The 22,989-nt window shown below is 38.8% G+C and overlaps 1 protein-coding gene across 1 annotated transcript in view; it reads left to right on the plus strand.

Moving 5' to 3' along the window:
- The window catches only part of slc8a4a (solute carrier family 8 member 4a), a 39,043-nt gene that overhangs the window by 14,661 nt on the left and 1,393 nt on the right, over positions 1-22,989 (plus strand). The window contains exons 5-8 of the mRNA XM_084730825.1: positions 9,560-9,666; positions 11,191-11,309; positions 14,947-15,046; positions 17,687-17,959. Of these exons, the coding sequence (XP_084586951.1) occupies positions 9,560-9,666; positions 11,191-11,309; positions 14,947-15,046; positions 17,687-17,959 (599 nt within the window). The remainder of the gene's footprint in view (positions 1-9,559; positions 9,667-11,190; positions 11,310-14,946; positions 15,047-17,686; positions 17,960-22,989) is intronic.

The following is a 22,989-nucleotide window of genomic DNA, read 5'->3' on the forward strand; positions in this document are numbered from 1 at the left end:
TTATTTTATGTTTCTAGACTTGAGTGTTTTTATGGACTCATTTTTAAAGGGAGTGTGTTGTAATATTTCCTTCAGAGAGTGCAAGGAGGTTTAGTTGAATTCAAGCTGCTAATATGTTTTGTTGCTTTTTTTATTTATTTATTTATTTTTTTTACATTTTGTCACAACTACAAGTAATAATAATGAAAATATTGACTGCTGGTAGTGATGGGTTTAATTAATGAGCACAATGATTTTTTTCATACATAATAAACCATTCTTGAGAATTAACCATGCAAACAAAAGAAGAAGTAAAAATTATTAATACCAAAACTCCAACTCCAACATTTTGGTGAGAATTTGAAATATATGAAATATATTCAGTTTCTGAAATCTTTTGGTTTGCTTTTTTTAAAAATTTATTTCTAAACTTGCTCTGTGCTAGAAAACATCCTTGTCCTAGACAGGTATTCACAATTAAAATATGTGTTAAAGGCCTTCAAAATCTAAAACTAACAATACTGAACTTTACAGTTCTGACTGAAGGCTCTATATTGGAAGAAATGGTACCTTCAGGTGTTAATGAAAAATGTTCCTGCTGTACAAATCTCGCACTCCCACTTTTAACTAAAACTAGGCTCCCATGTATGAGTGTATCAGTGTTGAGCGCACAAGCTCTCACATGCTCACTGCTAAATGTGTATCTGTGCTGCTCATTGCTCAGCAGGCTGCCAGAGTTCACCCTTTAAAACAGAGCTGGCTTTTCTTACCCAAGTGTTTCCCTGAGCGTTCAGGACAAAGAGCTGACACTCGGCAGCAGGCCTCCAGGCAGCTTTGTGTATGACTGTGTGTTGGTTACAGTGTCTCTTGCTTTGTGCGTCTTTGCGTCTGTGTACATCTGCCCGTCCCGGTCGAGGTTTGAGAATGCCGAAGAGCAAGCAAGAGAGGGGGAAGGCAAGTTTGTAAGCTTTTGACATTGTGCCAGGAGGAATGGTTTAAAATACGGGCGTGCAGTTAAATAATAATTTAGCATCTCCATTCTGCACTGCAGTAAATAGATTATGATGTAGAGACACAAACCTCTGAGCCAAAATAAACAGGCTGACATCGAGAACCATTTTACATTTCTGTGTTCATGGATTAGAGGAAGATCTGCACAGACCCTTTGATGCTTCCTCTTATATCTGTTTTTGTTTAGCGCCTCAAAATGTGTGGCACTATACACTAGTTGCGGCTGAGGTGGAGAACGGGGGCAGTTACATAAGCTGAGATGAAAGAGATGTGAGGAGATCACTTCTGAAAAGGGAAATCAATACCCTGATATTCTTTATTTCTCACGCTTAATGTAGTCAGGATCAATAACATCCTGAACTCCCTGACTAACGTGGATAAAAGTGGAGCAGCAGCAGAGTGAGGGTTGGGTAGCATTAACACATTTGGAACGGTAAAAACCTGTAGAAGAACAAAAAGTAGAAGAAAACATTTGCTCCGTTGTAGCAACACTAATAGGCGTCTTTGTGTTACACATTCATTCTCATATTTAATGCTCACAGCAATCAATCATGTCTCGTTGTAGTTCTTTATATTATTAGGCTACACTTTTTAGCTTGCAGTAATTATCTACAAATGGAAACATCTTTTGATCAAACACTTTGGCCCAGACTGAAAAATCTCAGCAACTTATCCCCTAACTTTTCCACCAATGCTACTAGCAGGTCAAAGTTTTCATCTGCCCACTGAAATTGAAATTGTTTTTTGAAACTAAACTTCTCTGACTCTTCATCTGGCGCCATTATTACTTCAAAAATTCAATTCATCTAATCGCTTTATAATCAAAACTTTGCTGCTGTTGCATTGAGGGAATTTCCCCTGTGATCATTTAAGTTGGCTCAGTAGCACAGCAATCTGTATTAGCATCATTCTTTTTTTATGCTTTTGCCAATTACTTAATTCACAATACATGATATAACATCATCTGTGGATTTCACCTCACTACCCAGCAGGTAACTTTATTATCTGAGCAAGCTAGCTGCTGGATGCTAGTCATAGTTACACAGCACTGCCAAGCAAATTAATTTGAACTTGATTCAATTATTTAATGTGCATTGAAGTGTAAAAGAAGAAGAGCCAAGCCTCTTGAAAAAAGAAAAGAAACATGAATATGCCATTTATTGTGGTTGCTTTCCATCCCCTGGTGTAGGCTTGTCAGTAGCACAGTATTTGAAAATTGTGGCTACTGTGATAGCTCTAACATATACAAAGTGACCTGGAACATGGACCCTCTACTAACAGCTTTATCGAACATGTCCACACATGTTTCAGCCACCAGAGCCAGAGGACGGTGACAGGATTTTTTTTTCTTCTGTGTCGGGTTGTTGGAACTGAAGGGAGCTCATGTGAACTGCTGGACTGATATGGATTAAGAAGGAGTAACTGAAGTACAGACCATCAGGGAGGGAGGTCAGTCGTGTGTTGATTTGTGGGGCTTATATAGAGTTGGGGGACCATGTCTCTGGCATGTCACCAAGACATGTTTCAGGTCCGCCAAAAATACTGAACACAGAAACTGGTTTAACAGTCTAACTCCACAATTCAGTACTACATAGTTTCCAGTGTTTTCATGTTTTCTGCAACTATGCTTTAACATGTATAATGTGCTTAGAAAAAAAAACTTGCTGTTACACTCACTTGAAAATATTTTGATGTGCAGTTTGAAGTATTACATAGAGAAAATTGATGGAAATGACAAAATTCAAAAAGACTTTCTTGATATTCTTGAACTGTTTTCTGCTTTGAACGTCTCCTCATCACTCCCATGACTCTAAAGATGCTTTTAGTGCTGACATCATGATTATGTCATGTGTTAGCTGGAGGCAAAACAAAGGAAAAACTGGAGGACTCACATCACACAACTCACATCAGAGCTGTAGGTCACATAATGAAACAAAAATGTCATCTTTCTGTGTTGTTGGGTGCCAAAGTCACAGTAGTGATGGCTAGAAAACTAGCTAGATAAGCCATGACAAAATGAACTAAATTAACTCACGAAATGTCAAGAAAGGAAATACTGTATTTTCATTACTAAACAAGAAAATACAACTGATCACCTTTTACCTAACTGTACCTAAGACAAGCCTGAATTGCCTTGTTTACTCCGTAAAACACACATTTAAACCCCAAAGACAGAAACAAAATCAAACTCACCCAAACCATCTTGTTCAGTCTTTCAACTGTTATAACAATCACCAATTGTGGGTTGGTTGAAATGAATCTTTGATTTACTGCGTTAGATGTGAAAATAGTTGGACTTTACAGGCTGTGGCGTCTCACTCGTCCTTCAACCCTCTGGGTGTGTATGCTGAGTGTGTTGCAGAACAGTGCTTGTCCCTCATGCAGATCATTAAATTATCAAAAAAAAAAACAAAAAAAAAACAGTTGATGGCAATCAACAATGGCTGATATTTGCCCAAGCCCTCCATACAGTGAAGTGTATGGGTTGCAGTCCTGGAGAGCGAGTGACTGTACATATTCAGAAAATCTTGCATTTTCTTCTGCCATTGGTAAGAAACAAGCCAACAAAACTTGCTAGCTGGTGTTAGTGTGCTAGTGTGCTGCCCACAAATAAATGCCATGATGTTTACCAACAGAAAATGGGTCTATGTTAGAGATGCATGGATTGGCTGTGATGTCACTCGAAACCGTATGTCCACATAAATCATGCGCTCCCACCCACCTGGACTGGATTATTGTTTGTAATTTCGAGACCCACACCCAAACTATTGAGATGCCCTAGCGCTTCTTCCAATAGAGCATTAATTTTTTCACTTTGTCAGTCAGTGTGTATTACAGTAACAAGATAGAACAGATAGAAACTTCCAAAAAACACTTAGACTGGGAGGGAATGTACTCGTCGTTAACTGATGAGAGAAGGTGAAATGAGTGGTGGTAAGAATGTTTCAGCACTTGCTTTAAAGGTGCGACATGGTACACAGAGCAATACAACAGCATGACGAGTGTAAACTTTACAAACTGAGCTGTAATACTTGTGGGTTTATTTAACGTGACAAGAAAGGACCTCGCAACAGGCACAGTGAGTCTTCTCTGCTCATTAGTGTCGGCCTGTCAAAAAAGTAATAAACTTGAAATGTGTTGACATTTTAGAGACTGTAGTTAAGATTTTCCTAATGATAGATTTTTTCACTCACCCACAACCGACCTGCTATTAATCTGATATCTCAATTTTTATGAACTGCCCCGCCCCATCCGTGTTTTGTCTGTGTGCCTGTAGGTATAACTACTCTATATGTACATACATGATGACTCCACATTCATCAACATTCTAACCTTTCCATTTTGTTTTTTACACTGTTTTTCACCGTCTGAGATTCAACTGGCGCTCTTTTAATTACTTTATCTTGTTGCGCCCTCTTCTTGTGCCACAGTATAATGGTTTTAAAAGAGAACTGGCGCCACCTACTGTTTATCTCAACAAACCAACGCCTAATGATCGCATGACAGTAATGTATGGAAACAAGCATTCATTCTCCTTTTTTGACCGATTTATTTGAAAATTTGATCAAAATTACAATGCAATTGTATGGAAACGCAGCTAATGTGAGATCTTGAGAGAGAGACTCAGACCCTGTCATGCCACTGCACACCTGGCCAATCGCAGCGTGAAGTGGATGTCAATGTTGTGTGGTCTGTTTTGGAAAGAAATGGACATTGTGATGTCAGAAGGGTGGGGTTTCTGAAGCTAATCGACCATGCGGCGAGCAGTTCCTAAGTAGCTGGCAGCTTCAGTCTTGTCTCATCTCCCTCGTTTCTCCCCAGTGCTCATTAGTTGAGCTATCATCAAACAGCCCCTCTCCCTCTCTGGCCCATAACACTGGAAGTACAAGTTATCATAGAAAGGGTCATATATTATTATCAATGTCAAAAACCTTTTGTTTCTGTATAAATATCCAGCAACAACATAACAACAATAACAATACACAATATCCAAGGACACATTATACTGGAGTCAATATAATGTTCATATTTTATCTGCTGTAGTTATGAGAAACATATTTCTTGCTGCTGCTGCTGCTTTGTGTTCACATTCAGCTACAGCGCAGTATCTCTGGTAGATTCAGTATCTTGCTCAAGGACACTCCAGCCAGGCAGATACATGCTGACACGCAGGTTTGATCCATAGTTCTTCATCTGAATGGCAATGCCCCGTTCAGTCGAGGGCATTTGACATACTGTCATGCATGTATGCATTCACTCACGCTGGCTTCGTTTTTGTCAGGCTCTCCGGAGGGCTGGAGCCCATCCCAGCATGCAGAGTGTCGGAAGCAGAGATCCTTTCCCAGGGTGAACATAGAGGCATAAAATCACTCACACTCATACCTGTAGGCAGTTTGGAGTCTCCGGTCCGCCTGACTTACTGTACTGTCTTTTGACTGTGGGAGGAAACTGGAGCATCCTTATCAAACCAACGCAGTATGTGGAGGAGAGGGAAACTCCAAATAAAAAAAAAGGCCATACAGCTGCTGTCTGGTCCTTCCTGCTGGAGGTGACAGTCTCACTGCTACCCGAGGGCCCCAGCCGACTTTCCACTTACTCAGCCTTAATTTAGCAGGTTAATCCAAGTTAATCTGGCTAATTCATTTAAACGAAATGTACACTTTTGTCAACAGGCAGTCAGACACTGTGAGAAAGAGAGAATGAAATCAAAGGGAAAGAAGCACTGACGCCGTCTACATTTTTATTGGATCTTATAAAAAGGGCCGACCAAATTCTCTGCAGTCCACTCATGCAGCAGCAGAGATTGTGGTTGTTTCAGGTAGAGCTCCAGTCTCCAGAGCTCAGACAATACAGTCCAGGCCTTCACATTTGTGTATGACAGATACAATATCGGAATATGTTACCCACAATGGCTTCTCAGAAACCATCACAGGAATATGGAGCTGCCAGGCAGGCAGAGATGGCCCATACACAGTGAAATGTGATACGCAGTAAGAGAGGGCTTTACTGTCTTGATAGAATCTAACTGTGCTGCCTGTTGTAATGAGACTTTGCATCGACCCGCGCAGATACAGGGCTTAGGAATCACAACTGGGTGGTACTACTGTATCTAAAACCTGATTCTTACAGTGGCCATTTCAAACTCATATGAGAACAAATAAAAGCACCAATGGATTTTTTTTTTTCAATTTTACAGGATAGAAAAACATTTGTGGAAAGATTCTTGCATCCTGAGATACCAAGCTGTGGTTTTATAAAGAGTATTAGGAGTAGTTTGAGCATGTACTCCACATAAAACCACAATTTGTCATTTCTGTTTGTGATGAAACAAACCAGATGTAACATCTTAATTAATGAACCTTAGAGGTGCTGTAGGCAGCTGTTTTTTAATCTTTGGACAGAGCCATTCCAGCTGTTTATCTCTGTTTCTGGTCTTTATGCTAAGCTAAGCTAACCAACTACTACCTCTAACTTGATTCATCATTCAGACATAAGAGTGGTATCAATCTTCTTACGGGACTCTTGGCAATAAAGCACATTTACCAAAATGTGGAACTATTTCTTTAACAAGTATTTTAGCCAGTTGGGTACTAGCTATCAGAGCTGGAGTCAAGGTGCTGCTGAGTTTCATGTGGTCCCAGCTGACTCAGTAAACGTTTCACTGCAGAATTTACACACTGCTATGTGTTTTATTTTAGATTCAGTTTTGCAGATGAAATCTTTGTGGTTTAGGTAGCCAAGTTTTTTTGCAGAAGAATTGACTGACATCTCCTTTTAGTCAGGAACAGCTTCTTCTTCTGTCTCCCACATTCACTTTCTTAAAGTGTGTGTGACGGGGGTGGACAGGGGTGACAGTCGATAACAGTAACAATAATTTCAAATTTGAAATGAACCAAGTCATTCGTTGCATTTGAAGCCGTAATGATGGTTTTAAAAAATGAATAAATCAGACAATGCATAGGCAATTTAGTGATATCCCCAAAGTTATTCCAAAAAGTTGTCTTGAGACTGGTTTCAAGTACTGCAGCACTTGGTAGTAACCTTGGTTAGTTTCTGGTAATCTTGCAAGGTGAGACCTCAAGACAGAGTTACAAAATCTGAGAAGCCACAATGAGGTAGTTTTTCCACACTTTCTTTTTTTAAATTTGAACATACAAAACAACAAACATGGGAGCCAGAGAATTCAACAATAGCTCTACTGACTGTTGATTGCCCGATGTCTTTGTGAGTTCTTGTCTATTCCAAATTGATTCACAGTTTATCAAAAATACAAACTGAATTGATTGTTGAGTCTACAATGTTCAAATTTTAGGCTTATTTCTATTTTTTCACTTTTCATTGAAACAGAATTTTTCAATTTGTAGTGCAGTTGCTCACTGTTAGTTGTACTTATGATTCAACCAGGTGAAAAAAAATAACAACTTTACTTGTAGGACTAATTTATAAGACTAACCTCACTTCATTTTTTGTTTTACCAATCTATTTTGGAATCTGTAGACAGTTTTGATTAGTTCACCTTTTGTGTTATCATCACCCACCTTTAGTCTGAAATGAGTGCAAATGAGCATTAGACTCTGGCAGAGGTTGAGATTTAAATTGCCAATCAGCCTAATGTGATATGTGAACCTACGTCCCTGCTGCTTTCTGACAGCCTCTCATTTCTGGCTTGTATTTCTCTGAGAGGTCTGCAAAATGTAAATGTTTGTTTGATCCCTGGCAGTTCTATCCTGCTCATCTTGATGCACCAAAGCTGGACAAACACTATCCGCCTAAATGTAACAACAAAATGGCTGCTGCATGAATGCGGACCACAGCAACTGAACCATCACATTTTATTTTAAGGCCTAGCTGTTTTCCTGTACATACAACACTTGAAATAACATAGCGTTTAAAAGATAAACTCTTTCGTTTCCACTGCGAGGACTCTGCAGCCATTCCCTTTGCTCCCACTGGCATGACTATCCCTGACATTAGACCACAATGACGTATCATTCATGTTTAAAATAAACTTCTTCTATTCTGCAAGCGAAAGCTCTTGCTGCATGTTGTCGAATCCTGGGTGTATAAGTGTAGACAGAAATAGACAGCCACCCACATATCATTAGGGAGATGGAGAGAGAGGGAGAGAAAGACTCACTGTGACAGTGGAGGAGAATGAAGCGGGCTCAGGCAAATATGTCGGTCACAGTTTGACACCACATCCTCACATGTTTCTGTAGCACATTCAGATTTAACAGCAAAGACTACATCTCTAAATGAGTCTTAAGAGTTTGCTTGGATTCATAGATAGGCGGTGCTTAATTTCCACTGAGAGCAAGATAATAATTCAATTTCCCCTGACTTATAACTTGAAGTGTGTAGGAGGGGTGTGGGCTATTTCACTACATTTCTTTAGTGCTCTATTATGGAATCAATGGTGCAGAGAGAGCCCGCCCCCTTGTGGGCTTTTGGGAAATATATATAGATATATATATATACACATAGTTATTCATATCTTTATTTTGTAATTTTGTACAGAGTGTTCTGTAGGGGAGAGTGGGGCATCTTGCCACATGGGTAAGAAGTAATTTTTCTCTTAACATGCAGTGTATGTCACTGTAATCTGAGGTGAGAACAATTTTCATCTTTTCCAACTATAAAAGTAAAAAACAAAAATTAAACAGTATTATTTATGTAATAAAGCTGTTATTAGTAAATATGTTTAATTAGGTTGCACAGAATAGAGAAGAGAAAATGTGTTTTTTGATACCGAAACCAAAATCCTGTACTAAAGCTAGCTTGTGACATAGCTAGCAAAAGCACATGTCTTTCTGAGGCAAGTTGTTTCAGTGCTTTCGGGGAAATCATGACATGTGACAGTTTGCGACATGTTATCCAGCTGCAACCAGGCAGAAGCTGACTTTGTTAGCTGCTAATGTTGGTGGTTGCTATGCACAGGCTTGGGGAGTAATGCATTACATGTAATGGGATTACCACCTGACATAATGCTGAGGACAGTGAGGCAGGTAAAGATTTTTTTAAAGCTTATTCTATATAATGTGACAGTTTATCCCACATAGTTTGACAACTTACCTGCTGACAGGACAACTTGTCACAAATGTACATTCTGTACTTAACCATTTATTACTCTATATTTTTATTGCACATAACTATATTATTTAATTTAAAATGGAAAATGAGTATTGTAATAAACTGAGACTGAAAAATTGAAGTAAAAGCAAAAAGTGTGACAAAATGCCCCGGTCTCCCCTACTATAGGATATTTGTTAATTTGCTAAAACTCTCAAGCCTCCATCTTCCTACCTGACATCTCTGTTTCATGAATCATTGTGTAGGCAGTCTACCTCTTGGCTATGCTGTTTGTACTCGAACAAAAGCACAGAAACTGCTCTTACTGGTTGCCTGGCATCTATTTTTGATTTCATTTAGGTAACAAATGCACACTGCAGGTTAAATCATATTGACAGCTGCTGTTATTTCCTGATTAATGCTAATGAATTCATTCATCCATCCATTTCTGTTTGGCTCTGTCTTCTCGTCTTCTTCCTTTGACTCTTGTGCTTTTTAGGAAGCTGTTGAATGTGAAGATTATCGATGACGAGGAGTACGAGAAAAACAAGACTTTCACAATTGTACTGGAGGAGCCCATCCTGCTGGAGGTGGGACAGAGACATGGTGAGCTGGGGACACAGCTGCATGCTACAGCAGCAGAGTGATTTTCCTCATTGTTTGTGGTTTGAAATACATCGTACATCGCATCCAGTCTCCTTTATGTTTTATTTAAATTCTCTTGGGCAGTTCCCAATGATACAAATTCCTCGTAACTCTGGGAGCAACTCTAAGGTCGAAGGTGTGATCCCTTTAGTCCCTTTGGTGAAGTTCATGGCCACAATTTATGCTGCCCTTTAAAACAGCTTGGGCTAAAGTAATGAGATCAAGATTAGAGCTGAAAGGGACTAATGGAGCTATTTGTAATGTGTGTTTGTTCACATACCTTACACATTTTCACATTAATCATATTTTGAAAATGTACTATAATGACTTTGACACTGTAAAAGAAAACAGAAATTTAAAGGGATCATTCGGACTGTTCGATGTGTGAGGAACATAGTTATACATGTTGCTGGCTGGCAATGTACTGCTCTGGACAGGGTCATCCAAAAAATATTTTTAGCTGCTTAAAAAAAGATCCACCAAAAACAAATCAATATTGGTTCAAGTGTACACTATATTTGGAATATTTTCACCTCTTTATGTTGCTATCAGACAGCCTTTTCTGATGGGAAATCACTGATTTATAAGCCAAATATCACTCTTTCCAAACCAACCAAACTCCATAGGAGAAATCAATTATTTTACCTTCCAGAGCACAGGAGTTACTGGGCTGTCGCTACTTTCATTGATCAGTTTGTTTCTGTTATTGTGTGACTTTGGTGCTTTAAAAGGATTGTTTGGATTCACCAAAGTCACAAAATAACACAAACAAACTAATAGATAGAGGCAGTTATAGACCAGCAACTCCTCTGTTGTGCAAAGTAAAATTACTGATTTTGCAAATGAAGTCTGGTGGCTTTGGAGAGAGTGCCAATTGGATTGTATAATGGTGGTTTCCTGGCAGAAAAGGCTGTCTGACAGCTATAGTAAAGTAATGAAAATATTCTAAATATAGCCTACACTTTAACTGATATTGATTTTTTGGCCAACATCAGTTCATTGCTGATCCTCTAACACTGATAATCCTCTTGCTGCTCCAAATAGGGGGCGTGTCGACCATCATTTACTGGAGGTGATACACTATCGATAGGTACCTCATACAACCCCACTTCAAATATTTTGAACTATCCCTTTAATGTCAGTTCTGCAGATCTGCATACAGCACTTCTTGGATGCATACACACAAAAGTCATGTTACATGTAAGATGTTCAGAAACTAAAATAGAATGTATTAAGATGGTTTAACCATTTTGTAAATCTACCTGAAATTAATCAGGCAGTACTTAGAAACATGTCTCCTGTTCTCAGGAAATATTTTAACACAAATCCTAATGTCACTTGAGGTCTTTAATATGCTCAATTCTGATGCAAACAGTGTGTGTGGAGGACTGGGTTTCATTATCAGTAGATACAAGATCTTATTTTACAGAAGCCCATGTGGCAAATAACTGGCTGATAGCTGACACACCTGCCTCTCTGCCGCAGGAGACACCAATGATAACAAGACAGCAGTGGGACCTGAGGACGTGTCAAAGATGGGCTGCCCCTGTCTGGGCGAGCACACTAAGCTGGAGGTGGTCATCGAGGAGTCTTATGAATTCAAGGTAACTCAAAATAGGCAGCTTTTTACCTCAGTGCCCCAGCCACCTGTCACAGTAATACTGACAGGTGGATGATGCATATTTTGGAATTTCTCACAGAGATGATGAATGCCAATATTTTGTTTGTTCTTGCAAGATTTACCTGCTCTCTTCCTGCCGAATACCCACCACAGCAGTTCTTTAACTTCAGAGAAGCTGTCACAACATTCAAATCATCACATTATTTTATACACAGTGTGAGAGCAAACACTGTGACATTTAAGAAGTAGAACAGAGCATTCAGTAGAGATAAGTGCAGAGCTCCAACAGGTGTGTCTGTGGGCATGTGTGAGAGGAACAGACAGTGCAGGGCAGGCTGTGTGCCCGGCATGTGTGCACGAGAGAAGTGGAATTAAAGAGAGAAAATATGCAGGTTACACTGTCAAGGTGTAACCAAAGGAGACAGGCTATAGAGGAGAGATATGTGAAACTATGTGAAATGTCAATTTAAAAGTTAAAGGAGCAATATGAAGCAATTGCATGTTCAAAAATGAGCACTGCAGTTCCAAATAGTGAGTCGGAGCCAAATAGGTTGAATTCCTATTTAATATCCCAAGTATATTCCTCCTCAGACTGGAGGAAGCTCAGGCAGGCTGCAGTAACACTGCAGGAGCACAAATGACTTCATTTATAATCAGTGAAGTAATTTGGTGCAGTGATGTTATCTTTGGATCTTCACTGCCAAATGTTATGGCCTGAGCAAGCTAGCAGCTGTGTGCCAGTCATAGTTGGACAACATTACACTTTGACAAATTTAGCTATATCGCTACCTTCAGGGCATGTCTTTCAAGTAAATTTAAATACAACACAAACGCACACAGACACAAACGTGTACACACTGCCAACGAGAATCATGGAGCCAGATGGCTTGCACACAACGGCAGAGCTAATGCAGCATAGCATAACAGCAACATGAAAAAAAACAGCTACTGGCTCTAAAGCTACTATTCTTGTAGCTGCTTCAAGTGAGGATTAATGTTCACACTGTTTCTCTTGACTGTCCCTTAGTATTACAACATTAGTCCAACATCACCCCAGTTAGCTGCATAGCATGCTAATGCTGAAGTCAACCTACAAAACAAACACTAAAACTACATAAAACATGGCGAAGCTTACAGCTTTCATGTTTGAAGTCAGATCACAGATAGCCGATATTGAACCATCCTTGAGCTCGAACTGTTACTGACCCTCAAATTGCTTGTTGAATATTTTGAACCACTGATTTGTTCATTTAACATGCACTGAAGTGTAAACAAGAAGGGTTCAGACTCATGAAAAACATAGCAGTTCTTGACTTCCCCTGCAGTTGGCATGTCAATATTTCAAAATGAGGGCTTTGCAACAGCTCGAATGGGCACCAGTTTCAATCCCTGGTTAAGATTAAAATTGTTTTATTATGTCAATCAGATTTAAAATGTACTACACCTCTGTAATAAAACTAACAGGGAACTATTAACTTTTGTGGCATGTAGGGTAGCTTATACAGCACTATATGTATAAGCTGTATATAACGGAAATTAATGCACTGCATTACATTTTCTCTGCTGGAAGGGCAGCATAGGTGGGCAGCATCAAGTTTAATTTGACATAGTGGCATGGAAGAAGGGACTTTTGCATGGCTAGCGGACAGTGAAGAAATTGGTCCAGAAAAAAAAGCTTTTAGACCAATTTCGGTTTCAGTCACAATATTTTGGGTATGACTGTTGGAGATTAAAATTTAATCCAGATAGGAATGGCTGATAAATTATTAGTGATGTGCTTGTAACTAATGGCTCAGCCAGTAGAGTCATTCACACATCATTTCATTCAGCTTCAACAGTCAAGTAAATTGAGCAAACTGTATCATTTAATTGTAATGCAACCTTTAAAGGTGTACTTGATTGATTTTGTATTGCATTGCCATAATGTTTGGGATTTTGGTTTATTGTGAGAGACAGATTAAAAAAAGAAAATGCACAAATGAATGCAGTAGAAGCTGATACCATTGATTTAAAATGAAAAGAAAACACTGGATATTATGTTTCCCATAATTCAACCCGAGAGTGTTTTTCATGAAACCCTTCTTTCCTCTCAAGTGTTGTAACAGTCTTTCGAACTCTTCTGCCCATTTTAAACCCAATTTTTGCTTGTTAAAAATGTGTTGTCTCCAAATCCAGTTTGAAGCAACTATGACATCACCCCGTTGCGGACTACAATTTAGAAGCCTCGAGTTTGGCATTATGGCTGTCACCATCTTGATTGTTTAGAATCAGAAGTGACCATATTTAAACGACAGTGCTGAGATGGTGGTTGACTTCCTGGGAGTTGGGCAGCGCTTGGTTTTGGCTTATTCGATCAACAGGAAAATGTGGCGGCCTGCCTGGTTGCAGTCTGTCTTGTCTGAGTCTCAGTCTTTCTTCAGCTAGTCATTAACATATTTTTCTGAAAACAAGTGAGGTGAGAAATAGGTGATGCAGTAACAGTATCTTGATTAATATTTGATCAGCACACGTTTTGATCAGCACTTAGGACTAGTTTTGCAGTTTAATCTGAGTTTGTGATTCCTATGTGACAAGATGCATGGCTGGGATCTAGTGACAGCATTTAGACCAGTTTCAGATATGTCACAATATTTTGGGTATGACAGTCAGAGATGAATGTTTGATCTAACCAGAAATGGATGATAAAATATTAGTGATGTGCTTGTAACTGACGGCTCTGCCATTTCAGATATTTATTCATCATTTCATCAGTTTGATCTGAGTTTGTGAGCCCTTTGTGTTGCATTGGATGGACTCACTGAGAAAGAGCTGTCAGACTCATGGTAGCCCCACCCTAAAGCATTCCCGGCTTTATTCTCTGATTTATTGTAAATGGGACTGTGACTCACAAACTGAAGATCATGTTGTATAGAAGAAGACTTGAAACAAGCTATTGAGACAATTACCTCTTTAGGAAACTGTTTATTTAAGTTACAAATCATGTGAAAACCAGGGTCATTTTGTCATAAGATTACATACAATCCAACTTCTTTTTGAAACCAGTGGAGTTGCCCCCTGCTGGCCATTGGGAAGAATGCAGGTTTAAGGTACTTCAAAATTTGGCTTCACTTTTCAGACCCAGAAGCTCCGTCCAATATTTATAATTTAGCCTATGGTCCAAACACAAGCTGAGATACACACAAAGCTCCTGACAGAGACACACCAGACATTTTACAACTGTTTTGTGTCATAATCTTGAAAAGTAAACTGATCTTCATGTGTGAAATTGTTAGCGTGCCCGTTTCAGTTCAATTTTAAGCTGTAACATGATCTTGCGCTGATACACAGGTCTCCTGTTTCATGTGCTGATACTTGAAGCTCTACTTTGTGCGCTGGTGTAAAACAGCTTTCTGCTGGCACTGCCTCTTTTCCTGAGGGACAGTGGGGCTTTGTGCTCCTCTGCATCTGTTTTGGTGACTCACCACAGTGGGAGGACCAACACAGTTAATTGCACCATAATTCACCACATCAGTGACCCTACTTTCATATGATAGAGTTAACATTATATTGATATCCTTGTACCTGTAGAGAGGCCACCAACTTGTCCCTTTTCTTCCGATGTCTTTGTTTTTCGCCTGCAGAGCACAGTGGACAAGCTGATAAAGAAGACGAACCTGGCTCTGGTGGTGGGGAGCAGCAGCTGGAGAGAGCAGTTTGTTAGTGCTGTCACTGTCAGTGCAGGTGAGTCGCGGCGTCCTGAAATGTCTCATCCGTTCATCCCCGTGTGAACGGACCTGTGGAAGATTGAGCCTGCAGCCGGATCTGGCCCACCAGCTGCTTCTCACCAGCCTCAATGTCGAGCTTTTTTTAGATTGTTTTTTTTTAATGAAATCCCAAATGCTCGTGCTTGACATTGGCTGAATTTTTAAAAAGCCTAATTTAACAAATAACAAATGAAAGAGCTTACAAAACACAGCCTGTTTTAATATATTTTGGTGCTTTTGCTGCTCCTTTTTAATCCCAACAGTTTATTAAAAATGTATGATGTGGTGGATTCCTCATGTGGCTCACCATAAAAACTAAACTGGAAGGCTCTGCTTGGACAATTAATGGCTCTGAAGAATTTATATATGTGGTATGGTGAACCCTTTTTATTTTGCCCTTTCAAAACCCATTCACTTGGCTTTGTGAACCTTTTAGATGTGCGCTTGTGCACAAAGCATTTGAGCTAAAAGCTGACTTAGACACCAGAGATGTGTCATTCTGCTAATACGCTCTTTTCTCTCATCTTCTCTCTTTCTGGGAGGTTGCGTTCGCTCAGATTTTCATGCAGAGTGCGTATATAAATAGAAAGTATGCTTGCTGCCCGTATGTATGTCTCCATCAGTGAGTCATAGCTATATTTACAGATTTAATGTAATGATTTGCAAAGGTTAGCTCCCACACATTCGTCAAATGGCTTAAATGTGGTGGAGGTTAGTACAGTTAGTCTCGGCTGGATTCTGCTGTCTGCTACTAGATGCTAGCCAAGTTTGATTGTGTGTGAACCTGGAACTATGTTCTGTTTTACCAACTTAATAATTAAAGGGTAATGTTTTTTTTGTTTGTTTTTTAAACCTGGACCATATTTTCCTATATTTAATGGAGACAGCTTTTTTTTTAATTAGTCAGCCATAAAATGGGCTGCAAAGTTATTCTTATAGTAAAGGCGCATCAACTAAAAGCATGGCTAACAACGTCCTGTCATGCAAGGGACAGTAAAAATGTGTCTGGGACAAACGGACATATTCCCCAAAATGTCTTTGGAACAAAATGGATTTTCGTGTCACGTATCACTAAGCAAATGACAAATTGAACTGCGCTCTGACTATGCCAGAGCTTCCTCTTGCTGTTACTATAGTATGGCTGACCTCTAATTAGCTGCTTACTACTAGCTAGCTAACTTTAGCCAGTCGTTACTCTGGCCTGTGAGCTGCAGCAGAGCCTGATAACGCTAGCTGTTAACAGTTAGCATTATCAGGCTCTAGTCCACTAGTTGTGTTTACACTTTATATGAGTATTTACGTTTTACCAAACTTCTGTCAGAGATGAAAAATACCAGATATATTGACTCCAGTTCTGTACTGAAGTAAAGAGTATGTAGCTGCTTTACATAAACTGAATATAAAACAATGAGAAACAGCAGTAAACTTGAAATAATTACATAAAGGTAATGATTCTCTCAACATTTGAGTGGTGTTTTTATTAAGAAATATAAGCCTAAATGATAGTAAAGTAAATAAAAAATGTAATTCTGGGATGGTTTACATTCGCTTCAGGACAGTTAAAATTTGGGTGTGTCTGGGACTGTGAAAGGATCCCTACATAGACAGACCTGTTTGACCAGAAACAGCAGTTTAATTGCTCTCACCAGACTCCATTTACAGTAACAGTAATTTTATAATCATCAAATGCATTCAAAATTAACAGATACAAAATAAAACTTGCCAAAAACGTCGTAGCTCATTTTGGTCTGGTCTTGACTGGTGTAGTCGAAATAAACCCTTTACTCGCCACATTAGACGAGAAATATTGTGAAGGAGTGAGAGGGAGGTGAGACATCAGAGAAGCAGTGGGGAAAACAGTTTGGACAGCCAGAGCAAGAATTTTATCACTTTTATTATAAAAGAATTAAGGATTTATTTCAACCCATAGTTGATGACTGTTGGAACAGTTGAAAGACGAGTAAAGATGTTTTATTGCATGTTTTACTTTGTTTTTGTCCAATTTGAATGAAGTGTGCTTTAGAATGATAAAATCACTGTAAGTACTCTGGAGTACTTCACAGTCATCTTGCTGAGCACTGTTCTCAACAGGTTGAATAAAGCGGCTTGTACACACCACACACGTCCAAAGACTACACCATGAATCTAGTGTTGAATAAATGGATCGTATTTGTAGCTAATTATTGATACGTACTGGCAATTGGGCTAAGCCGGTTAGCCAGCTAGTCAAATCAATCACTTACACAGAAATTTAGACCAAATATAACAAGAACAAATAAAGTAATCCCTTCAAGTAATCTATTTTAAAGGTACTAATGGGAGTTACAATACCACCAATTTAAACTGTAACTGTAACTGTAACTACAGTTACTCATATTTTGTATTCTAAAAAATCAAAACCTATTAATATTATCCAAACAAGCATCTCTGACCTGAGATGTGATGTCACAGCTGGATCAAATAATAAGTAGCATGTAACTTTCCCAAACAAAGGTCTGATCCAGGTTTGTGTACTGCATGATGTGATCTTCAGATTATCTGTCAGCAGAGAAGACAGTAGTAATAAGAGTTTGTAAGTATTTTTCAGGCCTTCGTGCATCTCTTTTACCTTTGCCAGGTGATGATGATGAGGAAGAGAGCGGGGAGGAACGCCTGCCGTCCTGCTTTGACTACATTATGCACTTCCTGACAGTTTTCTGGAAAGTCCTCTTCGCTTTCGTGCCGCCCACTGAGTACTGGAACGGCTGGGCCTGCTTCTTCGTGTCCATTTCCCTCATCGGCGTTCTGACAGCTGTGACCGGGGACCTGGCCTCCCACTTTGGCTGCACCATCGGTCTCAAAGACTCGGTCACCGCTGTGGTGTTCGTGGCCCTCGGCACCTCTGTTCCAGGTGGGCGTCTGTGGTGTCTGTCAGCTCTAACTGAGGACATGCCCTGGGTTTCCTCTGGGGTTTGCCTGTTCAGAAGTAGCAGCTGCTTGGGGAGACTTGTAAATGGGAGTCTTGTGTAACCTCTGCCTCCGCCTGTGCTGTCAGAGTAATTCTCTGCAGAGCTCCTGCCTTGAACAATAACAAGCTGTAAACTAAGAAAAACAGTTTGTCTTGTTAGTCTCTCTGAGCAGCCTAATTGTATTCCCGCTGCACTATGTCCTAAACACCACCACAGAGAGGTACAAATAAGAACATGAAAATTAGGTTTTGACAGGTTTTAGCTTTGTAATCCCCACACACACTCGCCTTCAGGTTGTGCTGGAAATGCCCCTACATGAATTTATTAGAGGGCAATCATCAGGAAGTCGCAGTATCCACAAGTAGTGACCATATTCACCAAAGTCTGCAGCTCCCGAATTTTATTTACATATTTATGGTTTATTTGATAGTGTCAGATACAGCACACATAGACAAACTGAAAACAGCTGTCCAATGTGAGTACCAGAGTTTAGCAAGTATTAATTTTCAGCACCTGTGTCTAAAACAGTGAGGTAAAGAGATAATAAATGAAATACAACAAAATATCATAAAACTAAGTAAAACTGACTGCAGTAGAAACAATAAAGCTTACATATAAAGACATTACATTTAAAAAGTAGACACAAGTGCAAGTTTCCAGCAGATTTTTAAAGTAATCTAGACTTTGCTACTTTTTTAAAAAACAAAGCTGTCTGAGCCAAAGATGTTTTACACAACAGAATAGGGGTGTCACGATTCTCCAAATCCACAATTCAATATGACTTCCAATTTTTAGGTCATGTTTTGATTAGATTTCTTTATTTTGCACAGAGCTGATCGATAGACTATCCAGTTTTGATTTGTAACGTTCAACATATCATCGGTTTTACAACCTGACAACTGTCATTTACATTTTCAAATTATTCTTTAAAAAGAGAGTCGATATGGTGTCAGGTGCGATATAAAGACTTTAAAGTGTCTGTTTTTTCACACTCGCTGGATGTTACAAGTAGGTGGGGCTGCAGGGAAAAAGAAATGCTGGAAGCACTGCAGATTCTGTGTTTTGATTTGTTTCTTAAAATTGAAAGCTCAGATCGATTTTCGATTTAATACTGAAGCTGTGACACCCTTACCTCATGATGAAACTTCACGAATGTCACTTCAAACTGCTCTGGAGAACCTGCTCTGTAATTTTGTTACATATTCATAGAGAGGCTGAAGGGCAGGTTCATTTAAATATTTAAACCCGAGTAAACACAAGTTTTACTCAAGCTTTAAGCTTTAAGGTTATGCACCCCCTTTTACGCCTCAACCGGGATGACGCACACCCAGTCCCCCTCACATTCAAAAATAAAAGCAACATAGCCTATTTATAGCTGTTACCATGGTGAAAGCAGTGCATTCAGATGCTATTAAAGATACTGTAACAATTTGAATTAAATTGCGATAAAGTTAGAGGTGCACACGTTCTGCCATACAGAGAAAAAGAGAACGACACATGCACAGGCTCAGAGACAGATACAGTAGGTTCCTCCACTGTCAGAGCAGGACCAGTAACCTTGCAGTAAAAATAAGAATACCAATATTACACCATTATCACTGCCATTACATTTTCCCCTCACACACCCCCTAGAGGCAGCTGGCGCGGCCCAAGGAATACATGAAACCTTTTAGGAAACCCCAGTGGGCAGACAGTTTCAAAGACATGATCTTCTTTCTACATTTGCTGTGATATATTTTCATCTACTAATACATAACTGTGCCATAGAAAGTGGCTGTGAAGTACTGGGACTGGCTTTGAAGATTATATTTTAGAGAATGTGATTTTTGTTCCAGTTTAATGTGTAAAAGTTAAAAAATGTAGTTTCCTCAAATCTTATGACAAACTGGCAAAATGAGCCAACGAGACGCAGCCATGAAACTTAAACCTTGAAACAGTCTGCTAGTGATGGAGGCAGAAAACGAACGAGCAAAGCACCTGTGGGTGAAGCCTGGTCACATACGTAAAGCCCTCTTGAGAAGGTCCCTGGTGAGGGAAAAATAATGAAGATGACTTTTGTTACTTTATATTCATGTGTCAAAAATACCGCTGTCATTTAGATGGTAATCTGTATGAATAATAAAAAAAAAAGTTTGGTTCTAAAAATCATCTGCTTATAGTGATGAATTTGACGGATCAGTCAGAAGCTATTTTGAAGTCCAACGGTTTAGTGGCCGTGTCTTAAAAATCCTTTAGGCTGGTGTTTATCCTTCTTTGCATTAGCTTTGTCTTTTTAACCCCACAAGAACTTACCAACGGACTGTTCCCTACCAGCAAAGGTTTACAGAGAATCTGACCAAAATCTATTTATTAACACCTTAACGGATTGACTGAGAGTTAAATGAGAAGATCAACTCCATCCTCACGTTTACAGTCAGTGTTAGCTTAACTTAGTATAGGTATACAAATCTATGAAGTTCATTCATTAACATGTTATATCTTGTTTTTTTTTTTTTTAATGTGTCTGAAAACCAAAGTGTAAAAATTAGATTTTGCCTTTTTATGATGGGTATTATGTGTCTAGTCTATGTGACTACTTCCTAATTAGACACAGTAACTAGTCTCTGCTGCTTGCTTGGCACTGCTCAGAGCCAAAGCAGCTCCGTTAGCTAACAACACAACAGCTAACAGCAGCCAGCTAACAACATGTTGCCGTCACTGGCAGCAGCCTGCGTGACCCACGGAATAACAAACCAAGCAAGCTTCTTCAGCTGCCTCACCTCAGCCAGCAACAAGGCACACACTTTGGTCTGTAACATGACAAGCCAACAACATCGAAGCTAAGCTGACAAGCTGCTAGCTATCGTTTCATATTTAACCAGCAGAGCCTTTATGAGAGTTATATCTTCTTATCTAACCCTCCTCCAGAAAGCAAGTATGTGTATTTCCCAAATGTCAAAAAATATTACAGTTAACATTTATAAATACAGACTTGATGATAAGAATTAACTAATGATTACCAACATTTAATGCTATAATATGTCAAATTTCAGCACTAAAAATGTCTATAAACTCTAGACATATGTTATATATAAGCTATATAAGTTATATATTTTGTTGAGTTGTATACTAACATTATCCGAATGTTTGCAACAATGATCAAACACAGGGAAATCCATACTTTATTCAAGGTAATGGTGCATCTCCTTGCTAACCGCTAATTAGGATAACTAAGTACTACTTAATACATTACTTTGTCCATGATCATGATTTCTGCCAGAGTCAAGTCAGATTTTCATCAGCAATAGTGGCTGTTTATAGAAAAAGCAACTCCCATGATCCAATTTTCTAAGTCTTTTGTTATTGTTTTAATGTGAGAGAGACCCCTAGCGGCAGAACTCACATATGATACGTTTAAGTGCAATATTGGCACAAATAATAAGAGAAGACACCAGCCACATTGATATTTCAGCCTAAACACGTTTTTATTTTTGGTCTCGGACGGATCTATAAAGCATTGATGAAGACACCGACCATGAGCTGCAGTGTCCTTGGTTTTAATCAGACGAGGGACCTCTGTTGCCCATTTCTCTCTACTACAGTATCACTATTTAATGAGGACATAACATCCCACTAAGAATAATAAAACCAATAATACAGTTTTTAAAAATAAAGTCCTATTTACTGCCACCTTATTATAAAGTTGTTCAACTTTCTTTAACCAATAAAAACTTTTAAGCTCCATAAATCTTTTTTATTTTTAATTGTCTGACACACTTTGTGCCTCAAAGTAACAGTTTAAAGTTGTTTGATTTTATATTGCATGCACTAGACCTTTTCCACAACAGCTTTTCTGACATGAAATAGTGGTGTAAACACAGGTGTTACCAATGACACTAATTAAACTCCAGGTGGCTGCAGCGTACATGTTGTCTCACTACACTGAATGTAGCAGGACATTAATTAGTATCATTGGTAACACCTGTGTTTACACCACTATTTCATCATCAATATGGCTGCTGTGGAAATGGTCTAATAAACACCTGTAGTCTTTGGTCTTTGGTGAGACTTAAGGGAGGCTCTTAGCCCTGTAAAGCCAGATATATGAAATAACTAGTAAAATATTTTTTGAAACCTAAGTGTTCATTGGACCTATTGACAAAAACAAAATCTATATCATTTATATATATGATATTTTGTTTGTTTCATAAGTCAGGCATTTATGAAAATTCATTATGTAATTTATATTTATTTAATTTATATAGGATTATAATATAGGAACAAAAGCAAAATGTGTTCATTGCTTTTGGAAGATATGACACATTTTACTTGGTTTGGTTCTTTTTCTCCACATAGAACCTGAATCAATTAAACAATCAATCAACAATCAACAATTACTGGCAAGCGTTCATGTGCATAGTGACCATTGCATCATGAAATAACAATAAAACCATAAAACAACAAACAATAAAATACTAATTGAGAGATTTCCAGATGAATTATCTGTTACACCTGCTGTATCATATTTGATACACACATTTTAACACAAGTTTACAGTAATTTTGCAGTACAGTAAGTTACTGTAATTTTACGGTATGAAATCTTATGTAATTATAGATTGTTTTAATACAGTAAATATTAATATTGAAATATTAATAGCAATATAAATGTTATTTTTGCCTTCACTTAGCAAAATTTTCTCTGCCAAAAATCTATGAGTCACTACATGAAGGCGGCCATGTTGGATTTTGCACTCCAGGCTGGCTGCTGCCTGCAGTACACTGATGATCCACCAGAAGGCAGAAGACACATGTTAGATTGCATACAACAGGTTTTTCAGGAAAGTATTGATCGTATTGATGTTGTAGAGGTCTCAGAAACTCATGTATTAATGGAGACAAACTACATAACAGGGTTAAAGAATTCTGTTTCCTGTGTGCACCATTGATGTCCATCAGGAGCTGATTGGTTTGGTCTAGATTTGTAGTTTACT

Source organism: Lutjanus erythropterus, chromosome 11, assembly GCF_056507025.1.
Source record: "Lutjanus erythropterus isolate fLutEry1 chromosome 11, fLutEry1.hap2, whole genome shotgun sequence".
Lineage (NCBI taxonomy): Eukaryota > Metazoa > Chordata > Actinopteri > Lutjaniformes > Lutjanidae > Lutjanus > Lutjanus erythropterus.